This window comes from Neofelis nebulosa, chromosome 10, assembly GCF_028018385.1.
Source record: "Neofelis nebulosa isolate mNeoNeb1 chromosome 10, mNeoNeb1.pri, whole genome shotgun sequence".
Classification (NCBI taxonomy): Eukaryota; Metazoa; Chordata; class Mammalia; order Carnivora; family Felidae; genus Neofelis; species Neofelis nebulosa.
Genome location: NC_080791.1, coordinates 43,712,716 through 43,740,156, shown reverse-complemented (window position 1 = coordinate 43,740,156; position 27,441 = coordinate 43,712,716). Strand labels below are relative to the sequence as shown.

General features: G+C 35.6%; 1 protein-coding gene across 6 annotated transcripts in view; it reads right to left on the bottom strand.

Annotated features, from left to right (window-relative positions):
• Positions 1 to 1,388: 1,388 nt before the first annotated feature.
• Positions 1,389 to 27,441, bottom strand: part of NOX4 (NADPH oxidase 4) — a 166,962-nt gene continuing 140,909 nt past the window's right edge. For all 6 annotated transcript variants that reach the window (XM_058687522.1, XM_058687523.1, XM_058687520.1 and 3 more), the window contains 5 exons: positions 26,682 to 26,801; positions 24,349 to 24,457; positions 16,104 to 16,172; positions 14,573 to 14,673; positions 1,389 to 2,318 (listed from right to left, as the gene is read on the bottom strand). In XM_058687522.1, the coding sequence (XP_058543505.1) occupies positions 2,198 to 2,318; positions 14,573 to 14,673; positions 16,104 to 16,172; positions 24,349 to 24,457; positions 26,682 to 26,801 (520 nt within the window). In that variant the 3' untranslated portion in view covers positions 1,389 to 2,197. The remainder of the gene's footprint in view (positions 2,319 to 14,572; positions 14,674 to 16,103; positions 16,173 to 24,348; positions 24,458 to 26,681; positions 26,802 to 27,441) is intronic.

Sequence of the window (27,441 nt, the reverse complement as noted above, 5' to 3'; positions counted from 1 at the left end):
TCTCTCTCAAAAAAATAAAATAAAATAAAATAAATAAACTTAAAAAAAAATCAAAAACAAAAACTCAAACCCTTAAGGTTGCTCATGCATGCTAACATGCATGCAAATAGACTGTTTCTTCAACTTGCATCATCTTGCGAAAAAACTGTCTGCTTGTTGCAAAGGGTGAGGTTATAGACATCTCAAAGATTCCATTTCAATTTTAACATTTATTGCCACCAAAATGACCGCATGACAAAGATCTGTATGACAAGAAGTAGCCCCAGAGCAAAAAATCCCTCAAAAAACAAAACTCTCTTCTACATGTGTGATGAAAACCTAATTTATTACTACCTACAGAAGCAAAGATTAGCTGTGTTTAACACTTCATGTTTGAACATCAGCTAGAATTTAAAAGAGACAGGATGTTCATTTAGAATAGTAGACCTACCAAGAAAGATGTTTCTTTTTTTGAAAAATCTTCTACCTGTTTTACTGAAATTAGGTGTATTAATACAATCACTATGATCAGTAAAGAGTCAGCATTGCACATCAAGCCTGTACTAACTCACAGTTCTTTTTCCTACTTCTGTTATGTGTGTTTATGAAAATTCTTTTTAGTTTAGCAGGTGTTGCCAAGATGTATTGGTTATCAAATATGCCTTCAGAGCTAAATCTGCAGGGATATTGCACATTTCCCATATCCTTTTCTGATTTTCCTTCCACAGAAGGAAGAAGAAAAAATTCCAAGGGAAGGAAGAAATATCTATAAATAATATGTTTATGGGCATTCAATGCTAGATGTTTTAACATGCTTGATTGCTATCAGTGAATCAGAGCAAAAAGTAACAGTAGCATTTATCATGTTCTATTATACCATGCAATATTTTAACAGACAAGTCATTCTGCTTATTTCAGCTATATTCAATAGCAATTGATAGATGTCTACACAACAAAATCACTAAACTGCAAAAATGCCTTAATTCTTAAAGTAGGGAAGAGGACTTTTCCTCTGAGCCAAGAATGAAATGGCCAGCAAGCCTAAATTGATAGGATCATGCAGTGTAGTCCCAACAGTGACTTGAAATTCAATAATTAGATTCTATCAAGACTCAGAATACCAGATGGTGCAACAAATAATATTCTTGATTCTGAACCTAAATACTAATGAAGTATTTCTTCTTGTGTAGAAAGTAAAGTACATGTTCTTTTGTTCAGGAATGGCACTGTACTTTCATTGTCTCCAGTATAAACCAATGTGTGGCAAAAGAGAGATGTCTTCTATCTTGGTGACCACTGAGAGACACAATGCTCTTTGGTCTCAAAGTGCAAATTAACAGGCTAAAAATAAGACAATCTATTCTGGGGCGGGGGTGGGGGGGAGTAAATAAAAATAATAGAGGCCAAAATGCTGAAAAAGGAAAGTCTATATATTTCTTTATAATTTAGAGTAATGATAGTTTCCTCATTACTATGCAACAGTAATAGATTAAGTAAATTGTGGATGGAAAGGGCCTATTAAATCACTGTCTCTAATGCATGCAAAGGAGGGAAGATTTCCTTATAGACAGGAAAAAAGAAGAAAGAAAATGTAAAAATAGATACCATATCAACATTTATAAAAGTTCATTTAGCATAAAGTCTACAGACATCAAACAGAGGTATTAGCATCAGTAGTGAGGAAGATTAGATACAAAGTACCCGTATTAATAGAGTCCTGTGCTATATCTTCAAACATCTAATATATTTGCCTGAAGCTTTTCAAAATCAAAGCTACTCTTGTTTATACTCACGTAGAAAATGTAATCTGAGTTTCAATGAATTTGTAATTTTGTTCAATGTTGCATTTGTTCAACCAAAAACAATTTAAAGAGGACCAAGGCTATCAGCGTCACAGTGAGCAAGCACAGCTCCTCACTAGGGAGTTCTTGAATCTGCCATAAAAATCAACAGTGTGCATCTAATAGTTTTCTTTTAATCTGAGCATTGAAAAGTGAATCATCACATCAACTATTCTTCAGGGCCTCTTTGGTTTCCAGATTAAACATGTAATGTGACCTGTCATCTTGCCACATTCTCTGTATTTCCATTTTAAATAATCATAAATAAGAAAACCTTGCTACTCTTTGGTATGACACAGCTGGTCGATTCAGCTGAGTTTCAGTCTTAGAAATTGCACTCATTCCTTGTTCAGAGTCCTGGTTCATCTCAAAGGTTTTCAGCTGAAAGATTCTTTATTGTATTCAAATCTTGTCCCATATGAATTGTTTCGGTTACTCAGTTTATGAAGGGTCTTAGAAATTGAACTGGGTCCACAGCAGAAAACACCAACTGTTTTCCTGGTAAGACAGAGGAGAAAATGGAAAATCAGGTGAAAAATTAGGCAGAACATAACAAGAAGTATGTGCTACAAACATGTTTAAGGTATTAACAAAATTCATTTATTGCTGCTTTGCATACTGAGTTAATTAATTTCTCAATTATTTCCAAATGTAAGTGATCACCATGAAGATACATTATTTACTTCATGCTATTCCCACTAGAAATCAGGATAGTTCAAAGAATGCAACTACGAGCACATATTTGCTTATTATCAGACAGAAAGTGAGAAGTCTGCCTTTAGCCTTTCCGTTACATGCAGAAACAAAATCAAGAACAGCAAGTGATAGATGTCCGTCCACACTGGATCATGTCAGTCTTCTCTTACTAGATGCTTTATATGCATTTCTCTAAAGAGCCCATGAATTTGCATGGGCAGTGATGATTAAGACAAAGAAAAGCTACTACCAATTTGAAAGGATAATTTTAAGTAACTAATTTATATCCAAGTTGAAACAAAAGCATATTAATCTGTATACAATTCATTTTTATTTATACACTCTAAGAACTGTAATAAATGCCAAACAGATTTTATTATTTGCTAACATAAAATTTTAGTAGATAAATTACACATATCCCTAACAAATAGACTAAATAAATCCCAGGAAATAACTAGTATTTCACATTGATCTTCTTCCAAAATTTATTATTTGCATTGAATTCTTCCTGGGATATCAAAATTACTAACAATTCATATCATATCTTAGGCAAATATAGTGTGTCCTCATTAGCTTGGCTGAGAATAATTGGTGCTGGAAAAAAAAAAAAAACCTGGTAAATCCACTTAAACGGGTATCAAGATTTTATAATAAATACTTAAACAATGGTTTTACTAAAACATTTCACCTTGAAAAATGAAACAAAGAACTACAAAAATAGAACTTGCACTTGCAGCCATGATGGAGTAGTGGAGACTAGATTTATCCTCATGCATTGAAAAACTGGGGGAAAAAACCCAATATATGAAGTAACATATTTTCAGATACTTGACAGTAGGTAGAACAGAACAGCGATTCACTAGAAAAAGAGAAAAAAAACAAAAAACAAGAAACCAAGATGAGTCCAGCAATTGTCTCTGCTTATTGCCTGGAGGCAATCTACAGGCTGCAAAACAGAGAAATTCATGCTGAGATTGGGGCTCTGAGCTGAAGAGACAAAGAATGGAATTCATGGAGGACAAAACAGCTAGAATCTGTGAAGAATGTGGAAAGGAAGAGAGATTGGGGCACCTGGGTGACTCAGTCACTTGAGTGCCCAACTTTGGCTCAGGTCATGATCTCATGGTTTGTGGGTTCGTGCTCCATGTTGGGCTCTGTGCTGATAGCACAGAGCCTGCATCATATCCTCTGTTTCCCTCTCTCTCCGTCCCTCTCCAGTTTGCATGCACTCTTTCTCAAAAATAAACATAAAGAAAGAAAGAAAGAAAGAAAGAAAGAAAGAAAGAAAGAAAGAAAGAAAGAAAGAGTGATCCACAGAAGGAAGCTTTGGGGATCTGTAGAGGTGAACCCTCAAGTCTTTGGCTGAATACTGATTTGCTCAGGTGTGAGAGGAAACTACATGAATCTGGGTAAGGAAGTAGCAGAAAGCAGTAAGGCAAAACCATTCCGAGTTTACACAAGGTTGTGAATAATTCATATTCCCACAAACCAGAATGAAAAGATCTGTATTTCATATGTGGGCAATGGATAGTATTCTAGAAAGTTATCACCTTGCTTGAGGCAAGAGGCAGGGTGGATGTTGGAAAACTTTGCCATAGATGGAAGGTGCCCTGGATCTACACTAACAAAGCTTAAAAGCAAGACTTAGGAAGATCAGACTGAATCCAAGTCACAAGACTGCATGCCTGAAACAAGTCCAACAGTATTGAAAAGAAAGATCAAAATTTGGCATTTAACATCTAATGTTTATTTATTTATTTTGAGAGACAGTGGCAGGGGGAGCGGCACAGAGAGAGGGAGAGAGAGAATCCCAAGCAGGTTCTGTGCTGTCAGCCCAGAGCCTGACGCAGGGCTTGATCTCACGACTGTGAGATCATGACCTCAGCTGAAATCAAGAGCTGGATGCTTAACCGACTGAGGCACCCAGGCACCCCATGGCATTTAACATCCAAACTTAAAAATGTACAGTATCCAATAGAAAATTAGTAACAGCTTTATAGAGCAAGAAATTATGAACCTTAACTAGGAGTGTTATGGGCTGAATAATGTCCCCTCAAAATTTGTATGTTGAAAAACCAAACCCCCAATACCTCAGATATAGCGGTATTTGGAGATAAAACATTTAAAGATGTTATTAAGTTCAAATAAAGCTGTCAGAGTGTATCCTATTCCAGTCTTCAAGAATGTTTATAAGAAGAGAAAATGTGTACACATGAAGAGACATGAGAGGAGACACATGCACAAAGCAAAAGACCATGTGAAGAGACAATAAGAGGGTAGTCACCTGTAAGCAGAGGAGGGAGGTCTCAGAGGAAATCAACCCTGCCACCACCTTGATCTTAGATGTCCTGCCTCGAGAAATTTGAGAAAATAAATTTCTGTTGTTTAATCCACTCAAGTCTGAGGGATTTTGTTATGGAAGCAAGCCCTATCAAACTAATACAGGAGAAAGATCAGTCAATACAAACAGACCCAGAACAACAAATTTGATGCAATTATCTATCAGACATCATTGAAACAGTGATGAGAAACACCCTTCATTATATTCAAAGGTAAACATCAACATGATGGGAAGAGAAACAGAAGATTTTTTAAAGGCCTAAATGGAAATTCTAGTTATTAAATGCAATATTTAAAATGATAAATATACTGATGGGTTAACAGAAAAATAGGCACTGCAGAAGAAAAGATAATTAAACTTAAAGACCTAGCACTACAATCTATCCCAATGGACCACACCAAGAACAAAAATTGGGAGAAAAAAAAAAAAAAATGAATAGAGGCTCAGTGACCTGTGGTACAATATCAACTAGTCTAACATGGATAGAATTATAGCCCCAACATGAGACAAGGCAGAGGGAAAGAGAAAAAAAACACTTAAGAAATAGTTGCCCTTTGTCCAAATTTGAAGAAAACAAATACATAGATCCAAGGATCTAATGAACCCCAAAGAGAACATACACAAAGAAAACCACGGTAAGTCAATTTAAAGTAAAACCGAAAATGACAGTTTTCAAAGAGAAAAACAAAAACAGCCAGAGGGGTAAAAGGACACTTTACAAATAATAAACAGCAGATGAAAGATGGAGTTCTTGTCAAAAACTATGCATGTCAGAAGGCAATGAAGTGACCTCTTCAAAGTGCTGAAAGACAAGAGAAAATGTCAACTGTACTATATCAAATTCTAAACAAAAATACTTTTCAAAACTGAGGAAGGAATACGAACTTCTTAAACAAAAGGTGAGAGAAATCAGCACCAGCAAACCAGCACTATAAAGTATATTAAAGGAAATTCTTCAGGACGGAGAGTGATATCAGAGGGAAATTTGAATCTACATAGAGGAATGAAGAGCACCAAGATGGCAAATTGGTGAATAAACACAATGTGTATTTTACTTAATTTTTAATCTCTTTAAAATATAATTGATAGTTAAAACAAAAGTAATAACTATGCATTATGGAGTTTACAGTATATGAAGAAGAAAGATGAATAAGAACAATAACCAAAGTGGGGCGCCTGGGTAGCTCAGTTGGTTGAGCATCTGACTCTTGATTTTGGCTCAGGTCATGATCTCAGGGTCCTTAGATCTCAGTGCATTAGACTCTGCACTGAGAGTGGAGCCTGCTTAAAATTCTTTCTCTCTCAGGGCACCTGGGTGACTCAGTTGTTAAGCGTCCAACTTTGGCTCAGGTCATGATCTCACGGTTTATGAGTTTGAGCCCTGCATTGGGCTGTCAGTGCAGAGCCCACTTCAGATCCTCTGTCCCCTTCTCTCTCTGCCCCTCCCCTAACTCATGCTCTCTCGCTCTCAAAAATAAATAAGTATTTTTAAAAAATTAATTAAATAAAATTTAAAAAAAGATTCTTTTTCTCCCTCTGTCTCTCTCCTCACCCCTCCCTGCTCATGCTCTCTCTCTTTCTCCAAAGAAAGAAAAGAAAGAAAGAAAAAGAAAGAAAAAAGAAAGAAAGAAAGAAAGAAAGAAAGAAACAAACAAACAAACAAACAAACAACAGCCAAAAAGATGCAGGGGGAATGGTAGTACATAAAGCAGTATAATATTATTCAGGGTGCACTGTGAAGCTAATGATATACACTCTAAACCTAGAATGTTTCTCTGATTTCAGCCTCATCAAAAGTACCTGAGGGACTTCCCAGACCACAAACCACCTGGTCCATGGACCACCCCTAGAGCTTCTGATACAGGAGACTTTGGATAGGGTTCAAGAATCTAACAAGTTCTAGGAGATGTTGGTCCAAGGAATGAAGTTTGGGAACCAATACCTCAAATAAAACACTAAAAGCAAACAGAGAAGTATGGCTAATATGCCAATATAGGAGTAACAAATGGAATCATAAATGTACTCAATCCAAAAGAAAGTAGATGAAGAAAGAAAAAGAACAAATGCGATAAATAGAAAACAACAGTAAACTGCTAGATATTTACATGCAAAAGAATGAAACCAGACCCCTATCTTACACCACTCACAAAAATTAAGTCGGAAAGAATTAAAGACTTAGAGGTAAGATCTGAAATCATCAAATTCCTAGAAGAAAACAGGGAAAAAGCTCCTTGATAATAGTCTTGGCATTGATTTCATGGATAGGACACCAGCAGTACAAGCAATAAATGCAAAAATAAATATATGGTATTACACCGAATTAAAAAGCTTCTACACAACACAAGAAATGTTCAACAAAATGAAAAGATAGCATATGGGATGGGAGAAAATATTTGTAAAAATACATATCGAATAAGGGGTTAATATCCAAAATATATAAGAAATACATACAACACAATAGCAAAAAAAAGAAATAATAGAATAATAATTGAAGTAAAAATAGGCAAAGAACCTGAATAGACGTTTTCTGAAAAAGATGTTCAAATAGCCAAACGGCACATGACAAAGTGCTCAGCATCACTAATTATCAAGGAAATGCAAATCAAAACCACACTAGGATATCACCTCACACTTGTTAGAAAGGCTATCATCAAAAAAGATAAAGAGACAAATGTTGGCAAGGATATGGAGAAAGGGAAACTCTTGTACACTACTGTTGGGAATGTAAATTGGTACAGCCACTATGGATAACAGTATGGAGGTTTCTCAAAAAGTTTTAAATAGACTAGGGCGCCTGGGTGGCTCAGTTGGTTAAGTGTCTGACTTTGGCTCAGGTCATGATCTCCCGGTTCATGAGTTCGAGCCCTGCATTGGGCTCTGTGCTGACAGCTCAGAGCCTGGGGCCTGCTTCGGGTTCTGTGTCTCCCTCTCTCTCTGCCCCTCCCCTGCTTGTACTCTGTCTCTCTCTGTCTCTCAAAAATAAAAACAAAATGTAAAAAAAAAAAAAAATTGTAAATAGAAGTACTATATGATCCATCAATTCCTCTTCTATGTATACATCTGAAGGAAATAAAATTATTATCTCAGAAAGATACCTGCCCCTCCATGTTCATTGCAGCTTTATTAAAATAGTCAAGACATGGAAACAACCTCAGTGTTCATCAATGGATAAATGAATAAAGAAATCATGTGATATACATATAATTTATATATTAACTATTAATATCACACATACATACACACATACACACAGAACAATATTATTCAGCCATAAAAAAGAAGGAAATCCTGCCATTTGCAACAACATGATTGCAACTGGAGGGTATTGTACTAAGTGATATAAATCAGACAAAGAAAGACAAATACTGTGTAGAAACAGAGAACATATTGGTGGTTGTCAGGGCCAGGCAAAAGAGGTAGGGAATGGGTGAAGGCTGACAGAGAATTATAAACTTCCAATTGTAAGAATAAGTTCTGGGAATGTAATGTACAGCATGGTGACTATAGTTAACAATATGGTGTTGTATATTTGTTTTTTTTTTTTTTTTTAAATTACAACTTTTTCAACGTTTTATTTATTTTTGGGACAGAGAGAGACAGAGCATGAACGGGGGAAGGGCAGAGAGAGAGGGAGACACAGAATCGGAAACAGGCTCCAGGCTCCGAGCCATCAGCCCAGAGCCCGACGCGGGGCTCGAACTCACGGACCGCGAGATCGTGACCTGGCTGAAGTCGGACGCTTAACCGACTGCGCCACCCAGGCGCCCCTGGTGTTGTATATTTGAAAGGTGCTAAGAGAGTAGATTGTTAAAGTTTTCTTTACACACACACACAAATTGTAATTACATGAGGTGATGGCTGGCTGTGTTGACTAACTAACCTTCTTATGGTAGTCATTTTGCAATATATATACATATATCAAATCATTATATATATCAAATATTACATGGTACATATTCAATTTATATAATATTATATGTTAATGATATCTCAAGAAAGCTGGAAAAAATCAAACAATATTTTTTATTCCATGAAATAATAAAGTGTAATATATTTTGTAATGAATACATATAATATTATACATAGAATAATAGTAATAATAATAATAATATGTAATGAAATAGTTTAAACACTACAATTAAAACCTCCAACTAAAAAAGTCTGATATACATGAAACAAAAACTAATAGGACTATAAAGACAAATAAAGCTAGAGTTACAGTTGATGATTTCAACACTCCTCTCTGTAATTGATAGAAAAAATAGAAAATCAGTAAGCGTACTGAAGACCTAAATACCATTAACAACCAATTGTAACTAATATTTACAGTGAGCTCTATCCCCAGACAATGGAATATAAATTCTTTTCAAGTGCATGCGGAATGTTCATCAACACAGACCATATTTTGGGCAATAAAACACGTCTCAATACATTTTAAAGGATAGAAATCACAAAGAGTATATTTTCTCAACAGAACCCAATTGAACTAGGAATCAAAACCAAAAAGATATATGTAAAATCCCTACATGTCTGGAAATTAAACAACATACTCCTAAAATAACCAATGGGTCAAAGAAGAAATCACATAGAAAACTTAAAAATATTTTGAAGTGTATAAAAACACAAACAAAACATATCCACATTTGTGTGATGTAGCTGAAGTGTGGAGAGGGAAGGAAATTTATAGTATTGAACACTTTTATTAGAAAATAAAAAGGGTCTGAAATCAATGATATAAGGTTCTACTTTAAGAAACTAGCAAAAGAAAACCTAAGTAAACCCCAAATGAGAAGAAAATTAAAAAGAAACATGAAAATAAATTGCCTTATACATAATAAAATTTAGATTATTATTAAAACCAGATCTAGACACACTAGATCTGAAACCTAGTAACACACTAGGTTACTTAGATTGAATAAAATTGAACAATTCAATTTACACCACCAAAAAACAAAAACAAACAAAAAACCTAGTGTGGCTTTCATGAAAATGAGTAGGCAGTGAGTCATTGTTTGTTTGTGTACATTCTCTGTCATGCTGCGTTACAGTAAGATAACATTACTTTCTTCACAGGGCAATTATAAAGTTCATTTTTCAATTTTTACAGATTTCCTGATGGCTTCTCTTAAATTATTTTTTTTTGAGAGGGAGAGAGCATGAGCGGGGGGGAGGGTTGGGAGGGAGGGGGAGAGAAGGAGAGAGAGAGAGGCAGAGAGTGAGAGACAGAGAGAGAGAGAGAGAGAGAGAGAGAGAGAGAGAGAGAGAATCCCAAGCAGGCTCCATGCCTAGTGCAGAACCCCATGCAGAGCTCTATCTCACAACTGTGAGATCACGATCTGAGCTGAACTCAAGAGTTGGATGCTTAACCCACTAAGCCATCCCAGTGCCCCTAAAATCATCATTTTTAAGGCACCCATATATCATATTTTTTACATTTTTGTATTTCAGTTGTTAACTAGGTTAACTCTAGTAGATCTTTGTGTAATTTGAGGAGTTCCCCAGTGTGAGTTTCACTAACAATGAGATCCTGTAACTTTTTCAAGATCTACACTTAATCTCTGCAATCCATTTGCACTAAATTTGTATTTGGTTTCTGCAGTCCAACAACCATCTGGAGATTCATCTACAAAAACTTTGCTGAGATGGGTAGAAATAGATGTTAAGCAGAGAATGTTGTTTGGGGCCAGATGTTGGGAACTAGTTCCATAATTAATGTTCAACATATTTGTACATATTGTATATTTGTGCATATTATACCAATCTTTGTTTTTCCGTGCAGATTTGCAAGTGTGGGATCTCATAATAATGACAGTTTATTCACTCCTTGTGAATATAGATTCAGAAGGTTTGAGTGACTTGACCCAGGGACATAAGATCGAATGTGAGAGATCAGACCCAGGTATATTTAAAAAATACAGCATCTCTTCTTGATAAAAACCCTCAACAAAGTAGGGATAAAGGGAACACACCTCAACATCATAAATATACAAAAGACCCAGAGCGAGTATCATCCTCAATGGGGAAAAGCTGAGAGCTTTTCCTCTAAGGTCAGGAACAAGACAGGGATGTCCACTCTCACCATTGCTATTCAGTATACTACTGGGACTAGAGATCCTAGCCTCAGCAATCAGACAACAAATATAAATAAAAGGCATCCAAATGAACAAAGAAGAAGTCAAACTTTCTCATTTGCAGACGACATGATACTCTATGTAGAAAACCTGAACGACTACCCAAAATTGCTAGAATGGATACAGCGATTTGTATTTTTTAAAACACCAGGAGGAAGATATACAGATACGGTCTCAAACATTTTACTCAATCCCAGAGTATTAGTTCTCTACTCCAAAGGCCACATAAAGTTAATCCTTTATTTCTCCTTTTGTAAAATGCATAAATTTGACTAATTTATGATATGATACGCATTTTTATTACAAGTAAGAGGAAACTGGACTTTGGTTAGGCATAACAAAAAATTTCCTGACATGCTTTTAATACTGAATGGCTTACAAAGTAATATCTAGAATCTTTTTATACTTTTGAAAAATTAGTTGTTGACTTTTAGTGTATTATAGTTAATATTCTACTGTAATACACACAATGGACACATCTCACTTGCAACATCTCACTGTCCCTAAGAGGGACATGGTAAAATAAAATTGCTATTCTTTCTATTTGGGACAATGTTTTGCTGTAAATGAAGCACATTGAACTTTACAGTCAGAAGATAGGGTTCATGTATAAATTCTGACTTATTAACCATGGCTTGAGATAAATCATTACCTTTTGGGCCCTAGTTCCTCCTTTTGTCAAATAATGATGAAAATAGGGTGACTTCAAAAGCTCCTTCACTTTCCTTGATCATGTAATACCATTACATAATTCATTTCCTGAATTTAAAAAAGCCACACAAGGAAGGAACCACCTCATACATGTGTGCAAAGTAAACTGAGCATAAACTGATTCAGCCTTTTGGTTTTGATAGGACAGTATTTAAATGTGTATACTCTTTGAGCCAGCAATTCCATTTCAAGGATTCTAACCTTGAACTGCAACTCCCAAAGAGCCTGAGAAAGTATGTGCAAAGATAATTACTATAGCACTGTTAGTAATGGTAGAGAACTGGAGGTAACCTATATATCCATACTGTAGAATACTGGGAGGTAGAATTACATGGAAATCATCCATGAACAATATATGAGTGTATCTGAAAAAGACTACATTAAAGAATTCTATGTAATAGATTCATTCAATTTGCATTAAAATTTAAGGTTCATATTTTCAGTATATAGATTTTAAATATATATGCATACATATACATGTACATGTATAAGTATGTATGTATGTGACTTTATATATTCTTTCAGTAATTCATGTACATGAGGTTAACCAAAATTTTATATCTCAAATGAGGACTTCTCTTTAAGTATCACCTTTTTTCTAGTTAATGAACCTTAAGATGTTCATCCATTCTTTTCCTAAATATGCCATGTAAAAATTCTTTAAAAATAATGCGTTTTTAGGTGCTTGGCCAGAGCAAATACAGAAAGTGAAAGTGTTATACAAAATGTCAACAGCAGATGGTATACACTTGTTCTTCTTAAACCAGCTTTGCTGTTTGAAGGAAATGAACAACCAAGCAAATAAACATACAAAATCAATCTAAATCATGAACAGTTTAACTGATGAGAATTCTTAAGAAGGAACCAAAGAAATCAAGAATCCCAATCTAATTTCTTATAAATGATCCTTTCCTGTAATAGAGTTTGGTTTGAGGAAAAACAATAGCAACAATAACAAAATTGCAAGGTTTTCATCACTATACCAAGAAAATTAATAAAAGGATGCTTGTCAGGAGTCAACCATATATTTTTTTAAAATTTTGTTCCTGAGGCTCCAGGAGCCATTACAATTCCTAAAACAAAATCTCTGAAGATGGAGCCAGGAGCCATGATACATCAGTGATTCTTTCAATAAATTGTATTTATCTAGGAGTTCATGAACTGAAGCATTTTTAAAACTCTTCATCTGATAAGCTGTCTCATTCATTCACAAATATCCTTTTTATATTTATAAAAATGTATTTTTTTAAATTGTGAATTGATTAACTATATACTAGTAATTGTAATAGTAAATCAATCTAGGAGAGCAACAAAGGAAATTTTAAAAATTAAAACTTCAATTTATGTACATTCTTATTACAGAAGTATGTTTACTTAAGTAACAAAAATACAGTTAGTTCAAATGTAAAAACATATTGAATTTTGATAAATTCTATAGGTTAAATACAATGGAAATACAAGTTCAAGTAGAAAAAATAATGTATGGGCGCCTGGGTGGCTCAGTTGGTTAAGCGTCTGACTTTGGCTCAGGTCATGAGCTCATGGTTCGTGAGTTAGAGCACCATGTCGGACTCTGTGCTGACAGCTCAGAGCCTGGACCCTGCATTAGATTCCGTGTCTCCCTCTCTCTCTCTCTCTCTCTCTCTCTGCCCCTCCCCCACTCATGCTCTGTTTCTCTCTCTCTCTCAAAAATAAGTATTAATAAAAAAATTTTTTAAAGAAAAAATAATGTAAAATTTCCAATTGCTAGCGAAAGCTTTTTGTATATCTTTACAAATATATGAGGTTGGTATCAAAAAACTGGTATTTCAATTCCAGTAGACAGGTTTAAAAGAGTTACATTAATTTTAAAATGTCAGCATGTGCAATCTGTTAGAAATTAGAGCCTTTGCAACTATTTAACTTATGATGAAACTATTTCAATACCAAATTTAAAATGTGTGAGTGGGTATATTGTTTTCAAAATACCCTTAGAATTCTTTTTTTTTTTCCAACGTTTTTTATTTATTTTTGGGACAGAGAGAGACAGAGCATGAACGGGGGAGGGGCAGAGAGAGAGGGAGACACAGAATCGGAAACAGGCTCCAGGCTCCGAGCCATCAGCCCAGAGCCTGACGCGGGGCTCGAACACACGGACCGCGAGATCGTGACCTGGGTGAAGTCGGATGCTTAACCGACTGCGCCACCCAGGCGCCCCTACCCTTAGAATTCTTATAGACTACTGCCTTGAACAATAAGTTTACAAAAAAAGGGGGGTTGTGGCTAGTCTGTGCCTTACAGTGAATGCTTTCCTTAAACGGTAATCTCTTTAGACCATACACACGTATTTCATAATACTAAGATTCTTCATAGAATTATAGCTTCCAAGAAAAAAAATTATGTTTGGAAATACTCCTGTATTAGAGACTCCATATTACCACTAAGGATTTTAAAAGTTTATTCATTCTGATAAAAAAAAATGCAAATGCCTGATTCTTAAGTGCATTCATTCATTGTTAGAAATGCTGGTAGAGTTCCCTTGTTTGCCAACATGATTTTGAAAAGTTTTTCCAGTGATCACCTGATACATGATGTTGGAATGAATACCCATTTTAATATGGGTCTATGCAAATTTGAAAGTACGTAGGATAGTTTCTTCATAAATTCTTTATAGACTATTTCCAAGCCAAATTTTAATTATTTGATGTTACAGATATGTGTGAGGTGGTCCCTGACTTGCTTCCTTCTTTGAGAGTGATAATTGAGTGTTTAAGTGACTTTGCCATTTGTAAACCCATTACCTAATTCATCTTTAAAAACTACATGTTATGACTTGAGAATATTTTAATTTGATCATTAGCCACATGGTAAATTTCCTGAGAATTAGTACTTACCCTCTGTTACATTTTGCTATTTCATCAAACAGAAGTTTCCACCGAGGACGTCCAATAAAAAGTCTTGAATTCAGTGCTTGGTATTTTTCTCCAATTATCTTCTGCCAAAAAGAAAGCACTATATTTTATATGACACAGAGTTGGACGAATAACTTATTTCTCTAACATCATTTCTACTGGTGCTGTGGCTTCCTACCAAATTGCTGTGATTTAAAGAATATAAGTATCAAATGGCAAGCTATTAAGTATAGTCATTTAGAAACATCATTTCCTTCCTCTTTTCCTTTAAAATCCATTATCTTCTTGAATTCCATTATTACAAATGGCTGATTTTCCTAGACTTCAGTTAGTTGCTTCATTTTTAACAACCACAATGTTAAAGAAGGCATTTTAATTGCCTACTCTCAAAAAGGGTGTAGCACATAAACTTTATTGAAGTGTTTTTGCACTGCAAATACAGTTGTCATATTTGGCTCATTGTAGGAGTAAAATACTACAAATTGTCATCATAAATTTGGGGAAATGATCCTAGACAAGACAGCCTAAGACAGAAGAGCTCCACATCTTGAGTCGATCAACAAAATAACTTCTAACGGGTTGGTGTTTGCAATTAACAGAATATTAGATCTGGATCGGCAATGAAGGGTCAGAGGGAAGTGAGAAGAGAGGGGGAGAGTGTCTGAGTCCCAGGCAGACAAACGGAGAACCAATGCAATTTATGCTCCATACCTTAATTACAGCCATACCATGAGGAATAACGATACTGACTTGCTTCATGAGAATAGGAAAATGAAATATTTTTTTACATACCAAATGGGGTAGAAATCTGACTAGAAAAAATAGGGTTAGGTTAGTTTTGAAGTAACTGACAAGCATTCATAGTTTGTATTCAAAGTATTATAGAAAATATATAATGGAAAATACTAAAATAAAACTTGTAAAAGCATTCATGCCCAGATTTATACACCTGTGCAGCACTTCCATGCCATCTGTAAACCTCAGTTTCCTCATCTATAATGTGAGGATGGCAATATCATCTACCTCTTGGATCTGTTGCAATTACACAAGATAATGAATATGAGATGCTGAGCACAGGGTCCCTAGTATAGTAAGTACATGATGCGTAATGGCTATTACTATGTTGTTTAGTTTCCCTTGAAGAGAAATAAGCTTAACTACATATGATCTTATCTTGTCTCTCCACATAAAAACTCCCCTTGATGAACACAATCATGAGACTGTTCGCTCATGGTCTGATTTCTGGAGGTGAAGAGTTTGAGATAACAGTGAAAAGGAGAGAGATGAACTCAAAGGTCTGTTCCCGCTCCCTGTGAGGAGGACAGATGAAAGACCTAATACCGTTAGCTTCAAGGACAAGCCATGGGTTTTCTGGACACATTCCAAAAGAGGCCTTCCTCTGGGAAACTTCTATTCAAACCACCTGCAGAAATGTTCTTCCAGTATGGCCCTTAGAGGAGATCTTCTATTATCAAGAGGCTTGTTTAATTTATGAAAACATCCAACCACATACCTGTATCCCATCTGTTTGACTGAGGTACAGCTGGATGTTGACATAGTCAGGTCTGTTCTCTTGCCAAAACTGAGAGGACATAAAAGTAAATAGACATGAGAATTCCTTCTGTGTACTCGGACTTTCTCCTATTCTAACATATGTGATTCTACAATTTAAGATGTATGGTGTCTAATCACAGTCAACCTTTACTAGCAAATGTGTATATATACATAGGTACATATATGTATGTCATATACATGCCAGATTCTGACATTAATAACCTGCTCCTATTGGCACAATTAGTGCAAGCAGTAGTAGTAGTGATAAGGGAATAGTAGATGGTAGCAGTGCAAGACCATAATCCTGTCATCTTATTTCACTTTTTAATTTTTTTAGAGAGAGAGATGAAGAGAGTGAGTGGGCGAGAGAGGGACACAGAGGGAGAGGGGGAGAGAGACAGAGAGACAGAGAGACAGAGAGAAAGAGAGACAGAAGAGAGAGAGAGAATCCTAAGCAGGCTCCACACTCAGCATGGAGCTACACATGGGACTCAATCCACTATCCTGGGATCATGACCTGAACCGAAATCAAGAGGTAGGATGCTCAACTGACTGAGCCACCCAGGAATCCCTATGTTATCTTTATACATACAAAACCAAGCATGTGAAATATTACACTGATATCCCCCTAAATCCTTTCCCTATATCTCTTATTTTATTCCTTAAGAGTCCCTAAATTAGAACCAAGAGTTCACTCCTAAAGAACATGATTTTCTTTAAAAAAAAAAAACAAAACACAAATAATGATATAAAATATGCATGCTAGGAATCACAAAAAAAAAAACAAAAACAAAAACAAAAACAAAAGGCAGAGTTCTTATTCTTGCCTTCCTCTTAGTCAGCACTAGTTTTCCTTGTACAAAAATGTATGAGGCTGTAAACATACCTGCCAAAATAAAATAGTCTCAAAAAAAATCTCAAACATTTCAATGCCTTGAAAAATAAAATAAGAAAAATATCACCTACAGGAAAATAAACTCAGCAAAGAGGGTAAAAGGGTTGTTCTTGTCTCTGTATGCTGCCTTTTTCTAGAAGACAAAAATGAACCTACTAATAATTGGCCTTCCTCTGAATGAACCCTGACTTCTGAAATCTGTTATTTTAAAAATATTTTTGCACTTGAAATTAATATTACACTGCATGTTAGCTAATTGGAATTTAAATAACTTAAACTGGAATTTAAACAAAAATTTTAAAATATTTTTATTTTTTTTAATTTTTTTTTTTAAAATTTTTTTTTCAACGTTTTTTATTTATTTTTGGGACAGAGAGAGACAGAGCATGAATGGGGGAGGGGCAGAGAGAGAAGGAGACACAGAATCGGAAACAGGCTCCAGGCTCCAGGCTCCGAGCCATCAGCCCAGAGCCTGACGCGGGGCTCGAACTCACGGACCGCGAGATCGTGACCTGGCTGAAGTCGGATGCTTAACCGACTGTGCCACCCAGGCGCCCCTAAAATATTTTTAAATGTTATACAAATACAAGTTTAAAAATAATTTTTATAATTTTTTTTTATTTTTAAAAGTATTCTTCTTCTTAGGGCCTCCTTTCATCACCCCGATAAGGACAAGGCATCAAAAGTGGAAGAGAAGGAGAGGAGCACCTCCACCTGGTGGGCTCCTTGGAGAACAGAGAGGAGTGTTTGAGGTGTGGATCCCAGGAAAGGCATCAATAGGAACAGCACTTCTTCAAAAGACAAACCATTTCTTGAACAGAGATCAGCATAGTGGGTTTGCTTTAGATGGTAATGTTTTGTTGGACTTTACTGCAGCAAGAGGATCCACTGATTCAAAGTATTATTTCTATATTATACTATGATACATTATCTACATTACCTACAATGGCCAAGTTTATAGCAACATTATCTACAATGGCCAAGTTATGGAAACAGCCCAAGTGTCCACCGACTGATGAATGGATAAAGAAGATGTGGTATATATACAATGGAATATTACTCAGCTATAAAAGCAAATGAAAACTTGCCATTTGCAATGACATGGGTGGAGCCAGAGAGTATAATGCTAAGTGAAATAAGTCAGAGAAGGACAAATGCCATATGATTTCACTCATATGTGTAATTTAAGAAATAAAACAAACACGCATAGGGAAAAAAAGAGAGGGGGCAAACCAAGAAACAGACTTTTTTTTTTTTTTAATACACTCTTAACTATACTGAATGGTTATCAGAGAGGAGGTGGGGTGGGGATAGGTTAAACAGGTTATGGGGATTAAGGAGTGAACTTGCAAAGAGCACCAGGTGATGTATGGAAGTGCTGAATCACTATATTGTACACCTGAAACTAATATTACAGTGTCTGTTATAACTGGAATTTAAATAAAAATTTAAAAATAAGTATTTAATTTAATTTAATATAAAAAATGATACATTGGGACTCAAAGTAGAAGTTTTAAGAATGCAAAAAAAAAAAGGCACATTGCAAATGGTGGGGGGATTAAGTAGGGTTTCATCACCCCTCTGGCCCCATTTACCGTGGGAGGAACACGTGGCAGGTGACTTGTCTCTCTTCCCATATTGGCCCTGAGACTTCTAAGGATTTACTCACTGATCTAGCCCTCAGGTTTTTCATCAGGACAATGGTAGGGCTGAATGTCATCATCTCTTTTCAGATGTAAAACTATACATTTTCTGACACGTGGAAACTCTGAGTTATAAAGCCCCAATAAAAACATATTTACTTTAAAAGTGATAAATGATCATTCTCAGCTCCCATCATACTCTTAAAATATAATTGTTAATTATATGCCATCAAATAGCTGCCTCAAGTTACAGCCAAATACTAAATTCATTTTTAGGCCCTTTTGGAACTGAATCAGGATTTATGACTTTTAGTTCCAAAAAAACAGAAGTTTCTAGATGCCAGTGATGAATAGCACCTCAAAAAACACATGGCTTTTGTTGATTCTTGTCTTAAATGTTTACCAGGATGCTGTTCTGAGATCAGTCCAATGACTCCTGCATCGATAACTGGTATTTGGTACCCACAGCCCCTAGTAAGAACTATGGAAATTTGAATGATGTTTTTAATGATGTCAATGTCTCCACTTTAACCTACCCCTCACTGAAGATAATAATATCTACTAAAGGAACAATTTTCTACAAATAAAAGGAAAAGGGAAAAAAAATAAGGGAAAAATAAATATATGGATCAACACAATCTTGCAAATAGATTAGGACTGTAGGATCATGCACAAATATTATGTTCTTCATTTTTACTTCTCCTGCCTATCACCCTTCCTTATTTTTCTCACAAATAAAAAATAACAGGATGTGAGTCCTGGAAGGAACTTTACAGATCACTAAGAGGAATCATGGTAATCATTTCTTAAATGCCTTCAAAATGATAGATACTTTAGATATATTAAAGCTAAGTCTCACATCAGGTTTCAAGTGCTGGTAGCCTCCTTTACAAATTGAAAGCATAAATCAGGTTTATAGAGATTAAGTGATTTACTCAAGGACTTGCAGTTCGTATGAGGTAGAACCACTGTTCCATTGTAAATGACAGAATCCAAATGCCTGATGTAGCCTTGATCCCTCATTTTGATTTTGCCAATATGACCCACAGAGGTGAAGTGACTTGGAGCAAGTCATGTGGTTAGATATTAGCAGAGCTGGTACCAGATCACCTGACATCTGGCCCCGTGGTCTCCTTCATTCACCAGGTTGGACAATCTGCCCAAGCAAGATCCACTTAAGATCCACATTTGTCATCACGGCAGATAGTCTGACACCAAGACAGTCACTAGGGCAACTAAGGTAACTTTGTCTTAGGCATTCTAGAATAATGTGAAACACAGTTGGAACAAGATTGAAAGACTCTATATTTTCATTGGTTTTCAAAAACATTTTCACCTACTCTCACATAAACTGTATGTAAAGCCACTATGCTGTATTGCAGTTGATCTCTCTGTCTCTCTGTCTCTCTATGTCTCTGTCTCTGTCTCTCTGTCTCTCTCTCTCTCTCTCTCTCTCACACACACACACACACACACACACACACACGCTGAACTTGGTAACACAGTTGCAAACACATCATCCTTAGAAGCATAACTGAAGGACCAATGTTCATCCCGCTGATGTGAAAAATCAAAACCTGGGTGCAGAAGTGTGTATAGAAGATAGTCATCACTGTATTGTTTACACTAGTTTAAAGCTTGTATATTATTTACTCCACAGAATCTTAAGGATAAAGCACATCCATCAAAAAACTTGAAATGAAAACATAAATCTTAAGATTCAACTCCTTTGAAGGTCCAGCCACTTAACATTCTTGTCTTTCCTTTAATCCTTTCCTTCCCTACTACTTGCCTTATACAACATCTATTATTCAAATGTGCCTTTTCTCATCTTGGATCCACTTATGGCCTCTTATTTAAAAAAAAAAAGTACAGGTTTTAGATATCAGTTCAAGAAAGATTAAAAAATTAGAAAAACAAAGGTAGAATTAGGAAATCCCATAAGTAATACAACTGGTTAATAATCATATGAAGAGAGGTTCAATCTTATTAGCATTCAGGAGAAAATAGAATGAGATCTCACTGTTTAAGAGATTGGTAGAGTTTAACAAGATTGGTAATATAATGTTTTAAAATAAATGTCTCTCATACTCTTCGGTAGAAATGAAAATTTCTCTTTGGAGAGTGTTTTGTCAGTATATATAAAAATTTAAATTCATTCACAACCTCCTCATAACCTCCAACTCAGAAAGTCAGTCTTGGGGATCAACCCAGGAAAAAATACTCACAAATCGAAGAGTGGTGATTTTGCTCTTAAAAGTTTTTCCTCCTTTAGCCTCAAAGACAGAACTCTCTCATGGTTTTCCTGCTAACTCACTGGCCAGTCTGACCAGCCTCCTTTGTTGGCTGTAATTCATCTTCTGTGCCTCCAGAAACTGCAATATCCCAGAGCTTGATGTTTTCACACACACTTCCAAGATCTACATTTATATCAGTCTTGCTCAAATCCTTTCAATGGCTTCTCATCCCTCCCGTTTGGCCCCTCCTGATTCAGCAGGTCCCTGGTAGGTCCCAGGAATCTGTACTTTTTTTTTCCAATTGTGGTAAAATATACATAACTGTCCTTAAGTGTACAGTTCGTGACATTAAATACGTCCACACTTCTGTGCAGCCATCACCACCATCCACCTCCAGAACCGTGTCATCTTTCTAAACTGAAACTCCATGCCCATCAAACAATAACCCTCTGTTCATGTTTCCTGAGTCCCTGGCAACCACTGTTCTACTTTCTGTGTCTATGAACTAGACATCTATGTACCTCATATAAACAGAGTTGTACAATATTTGTCCTTTTACGCCTGATTTAATTCACTTAGTATAACATTTTCGAGATTCATCCACACTGCATTTCTCAGAACTTCATTCTTTTTTAAGAAATATTATTCCCTTCTATGTATATGCCACATTTTCTTTATCCATCAGCAGGCGTTTGGGTTATGTGGCTATTGTGAATAATGCTGCTATGAACACCGGTGTACAAATATCTGTTCAAATCCTTGCTTTCAGTTCTTCTATCTCCAGAAACAATTTATTTTTTGCATAAAATCCAAAGACTTTATGTCATCCACTTTTCCCCTAAAACAGCATACACACCAGGTCTCTCTCTGATTGATTCTCTTACTATTTTCCCCCTTTCTTACTTTGCTTTGCCCACAAAGATTTCTTTCATCTTCTTCCCAAACTACAAAGCATACCACTGCATCAGAACCCTAGCCTGTGGAGTTAGATCCCCTTTTCCACAAGATTTCTGCCTAGTCTGCTCATTCATTTCACTAAGGGCTCTGCTAAAATACCTTTCTGGGAGTTGAATTCCCAATTACACAATATATAACTAGTGTGTCCTTTATGGTTTACTCTGTTGCTTTATCCCACTTTCTTTTTCTTCTTTGTCCTAATCAGAATCAGGCATCCTATGTACTTAGTAGTTTGTTGTCTATCTTCCCCACTTAGGATGAGCTCAAAAACTTGTTTTTGTTTTGCTCTCCAATGTAGCTCCAGGTCCCAGAACAGTCTGTGATTCATGGCAGGCAATGAGTGATTATTGATGAGTGACAGAATGACAGACTGAATAAATGAAAATCTGTATACAAAGACATGTATGATACTCACTGCAGTGTTCTTTGTTATAAAAAAGATCCATCATTAAGGGATGGTTAAATAAAGTACTAAGTACATCTATATTACAAAATACTCTATAGCAGTAAAAAGAATGAGGTAACTCTATCATGTGTTATTATTAAAAATGTTCAAGACATAGTGATAAGCTTAAAATAAGCAATTCATAGAACAATACAAATAGTACGGTAGAATTTATACAACACTCTTGAGTTACCTCTGGTTACACAGATTGGGTGAGGAAAATATTAAGGGAGGATTTGGTTTATCTGAATGATTTGACACTTTTCCAAAGAAGGCATATGGATTACCAAGAGACACATGAAAAAAAAATGCTCAACATCACTAATCATTGTGAAAATGCAAATCAAAATCACAATGAGATATCACCACACATCTGTCAAAATGGCTAGTATTAAAAAAGAAATACTAAGTGTTCATGAGGACATGGAGGAAAGATAACCCTCATGTACTGCTGGTGGCAATGCAACCACTGTGGAAAACAATGAGAAGTACCTCAGAATATTAAAAATGGAAATATCATATGATCCAGTAATTCCACTACTGGGTAATTTACCCAAAGAAAGTTCAAACACTAATCTCAAAAGACACATGCACCCCTATGCTTATTGCAGCATTATTTGCAATAGCCAAATTTTTGAAGCAACTTAAATGTTTTCCGATACATGAATGGAATGATCATATATACATATGTATATAAATAGAGAGAGAGATAAATGAGAAACATATATATATATATATATATATATATGTATGTATATAATATATATAATGAGAAATAAATCTTGTCATTTGCAACAATATGGATTGACCTAGAGGGTATTATGCTAAGTGAATGAAATCAGAGAAAGACAAATACCATATGATTTCACTTCTATGTAGAATCTAAAAAACAAAACAAATAAGGCACCCAGGTAGCTCAGTCAGTTAAGTGTCCAACTTTGGCTCAGGTCATGATCTCACGACTCACGAATTCAGGTCCTGCATCAGGTTCTGTGCTGACAGCTCAGAGCCTGGAGCCTGCTTTGGTTTCTGTGTCTCCCTCTCTCTCTCTTCTCCTCCCCCACTCATACTCTATCTCTCTCTCAAAAATATAAACATTAAAAATTTTTTTAAACACAAAACAAACATACAGAAATAGGCTCATAAATACAGAGAACAAAGTGGGGGGTAGCCAAAGGAAAGGGAGGTTGTGGTATAGATGAAACAGGTGAAAAGGGTTGAGAGGTACAGACTTCCAGTTATAAAGATGAAAATTATAGCATAGGAGAGCTAGCCAATAATTTATAATAACTTTTTATGGTGAAAGATTATGACTACATGTATTGTGGTAAGCAGTTTGTAATGTGTAATTGTCAAATCACTATGCTATACATCTGAAACTAATAAAACACTGTATGTCGATTATCCTACAACTAAAAAGAAAAAATTTATAGCAAAAATGCATATTTGTATTGTATAATTTGCAAAAATTAAGATATATGTATCAATAGATAAATAAAAAGCTACATGTAGGATAGATGAAGGAGGCCTGCTTTTTATTTAAGAAATAAAACTTAGAATTTGGGATTTTCGACATTCTGCCTAGTGTGCCAAAAGTTTGGTGATGGTCCATTTGGAATATTAAAGGTGGAAATAAGAGATTAGAGCTAACAGAACGAAGGATGGAAAGTGTAGTAGCAACCACCTGCTGATGTGGCCCTCTACGTGCCTTCCCTCATCACCCCATATCCATACCTCACCGATCATAAGCCTACATTTCCAGGTTAAAATATTCTACATTAAAACACAAATATGAGCATTTCTATGTTAAAAAATACCATAGATATATACACATATTCTCAGATAGCAACATCTGAAAATGTGCGTACTAAATTATTAACATGCTATTCCTGTTCTCTTAAGAATTTTTTCTCGTTCTTTCAACTTATCTGCATATTTCCTGGTTTATTCTATAATAAGTATTTATTATTTTTGTCATTTGAAAAAAATAGTATTTTTAATGAAAAAAATAACCAACCGAATTTTACCTTGTTATGTAACACACAGAGTAAGTCTGCAAACCAACGGAAGGACTGGATGTCTCTGCACACCCAAATAAAGTATAGTCTTCTGAGCTTGTACGGTTCCCAGTCATCCCTGTAAAATTAAAAGAACGCAGCAGGGATTAGGATGAAAAAAAAATTAAGAATCCCTGTATCTGAAACTTTGCTTTTCATTAGTAAGCAAGCAACCCACAGAAAAACCAGTCATTTACATTTTATCATTTGTCATAGGACTTACTACAGCTCTCAAACGAATTTAAAATGCAATATACCCACTCAGAGGAACGATACACTCCATGAATTAAAGTGTTTATTATTTGTGAATATTATATGCAGATCACCCATTTCCAGTGTGAAGGCAATAAACTCCTGGACCAGAATAATATGAACCCTGCATCTCAGAAAAAAGTTCTCTATTTTCTGTGAATTCTATCACTCAGCAGGGCTCCACTGGTCATCAGTCGTGCCCTGGCCTCCAGGCAAAATGAGCCAAAACCATTCCAGAAAGCTGGTTGTTTATCCCCTTCTCAATAATCCTTAAAGAAAGAGATGTAACAGCCACCTACTATGTAATGCATTCCAGTAACTCATAATTCCAAGTCTGGATTCCTATTTATAATTATGAAGTCGACTTGAGGTTAAGAAAATATTTTCTCTTTTTCTTAACTTGGAGTGCCCAAATAACTTGCAGTATGTTTTCAGAAGCAAATGATTCCTGGCTTGGAATATGGTTATTTTTCTAAGAACCTCCAAAAAGTCCCAAATTTGTAACAAGTATTTAAAATTGAATATCATTCAAACATATCATTTCAACTTTATTATTCTTTGTTTTAGTACTCCATAAAAGAGTTTTAATGCAAATTGTGCCTTCTTGAAAAGTGAATGGAATACATTTGAGAATAATTTTTTACTATTATGTTTATTTTTTCATGAAAATTAACAATCAATTAATTTTTGCTTATAATCTTAGAACTAAAATAACTGAAAAAGTATTTACTCAGTAAGCAGTCTCATATTTGAAATTTTTATTCTTCAGTCTGTTATAACTTTGCTGAGTAATAGGCCAAGGCATCATGTGCTCATTTGTTAACTCCTGAGAAAAACTTTTCCTAACCAAAATTCTACAATGACCCCAACCCTTTATTTTTTTTATCCCATTATCCTCTCTTCTTTTTATCATAGTTCTAATATTTTCTGAAATAATGTTACTATGAATTTCTCACTGGTTTATTTTTCACCTGCTCCATCTGAATGGAAGCTTTTTAAGGGCAGGGACTATGTTTCATTCATGACTTTATTACCAGTCCCTATAAGATGATTTGGCATGTAGGTGCTCCAAAGTATTTGTTGACAGAATGGATGAAGAGTACCACTTACTATTTATGAGGAAGTAGAGAAATGAAGGTTGGTGGAATAATTTTCAAAGGACACAGGAACGGGGAGCCTGGGTCGCTCCATCAGCTGAGCTTCTGACTCTTGGTCTGGGCTCAGGTCATGATCTCAAGGTTCGTGAGATGGAGCCCCACATCGCGCTCTACATGCTGACAGTGCGGAACCTGTCTGGGATTCTGTCTCTCTCTCCCTCTCTCTCTGACCCTCCCCTGTTCGCTCACTCTCTCACAGAAATGAAGAAATAAACTTTTTAAAAAATAATTTTAAAAAATGACAGATGAATGCCAAATTGTGATATTTTACAAGAGAGCACGCTGAAAGCCACAGACCACATATCGAGAAACACTGAATTACTCCCCTCATCAATCAGTAAATGGAGTTCCATGAACAACAAGTAAAGTAGTGCCTCCTTATCTGTGGTTTCACTTTCTGTGGTTTCAGTTACCCTCAAGGTCATCCGCGGCAGGGAAGCAGATAATCACTGCTCCACCTGACATATTGTCGGAAGGTCAACAGCACACAATGCTTACATCATTCGCTCCACTTCATCTCATCACCTAGGCATTTTATGATCTCACCTCATCACAAGAAGGGTGACTACATTACGATAAAATATTTTGAGAGATACCACACTCACAAAACTTTCATCACAGTATATTATAATTTTCCTATTTTAATATTTGTTATTATCTCTTATTGTGCATAATTGATAAGTTAAGCTTACAAAAAAAGCAGAGTATATGTAGGGTTTAGCACCATCTGCAGTTTCAGGCATACACAGGGGATCTTGGAATGTATTCCCTGTGTGCAAGAGGGAGGACTACTGTAGACAAATTCTGTGAGGAATTACCTCATACTAAATGGGAGATGTTTAAAATATTGATAGTTCCCTATTTGAACTAATAAAATGGTTCAAAATGACATACAGCAGGGTGTTGAGTATTGATGCAAATGGAGTTACTCCAATGCCTCCGGCCACACAAAGGCTAACCTCGTAGTTCAAGGATTCCTCAAATGGACTTCCAAATGGACCATCAATGTACAGCCTGTGGAGAAGGCAGACAAAGGTGGGAAAAATGAAAAGAAGTTAAATTAATTCTCTGTAGTATGTAGCAAACATGCTGAATCCAATTTCTAGGCTCTGTATGGCTCAGGCCTTATTTCATCACTTCTCATACTGACAAACCTAAAGGAATAAGAAATGTTATGTATAAACTCTCAATACTAAAACAAGTACATCTGTTTCTAAGCCTTCCCTTTTGAGGGAAAATAAAATAAAAAATATTTTAACATTAATTAAAAGTATAGAGAAGCATTTATAGGACCATGACAGATAGCTAAGGACAAGTTAAAGCTCTGATCATATTAGTATATTTGATTAAATTAAAATATCAATTGGTTTACCGTGTCTAAATTCAGTAAGTAAGGGTTCTCTTCAATAGCAAAGTCAGTAGTAGCAATATTTACAGAAACATTTACTATGTGAACAGAAAAGTAATAGAAGAAAAAAAATAAAGAAACTGTTCCTCCTCTCTCCCTATTGAGGTTTATTAGTATAGAAACAGCTGGAGAATAATCTCAAAGGAATCTCCACTTACTTGGGATTGTATATTCAAGCAAGTGTGTGTGTGTGTGTGTGTGTGTGTGTGTGTGTGTGTGTGAAATCCTTAACTTCAACAAAACTTG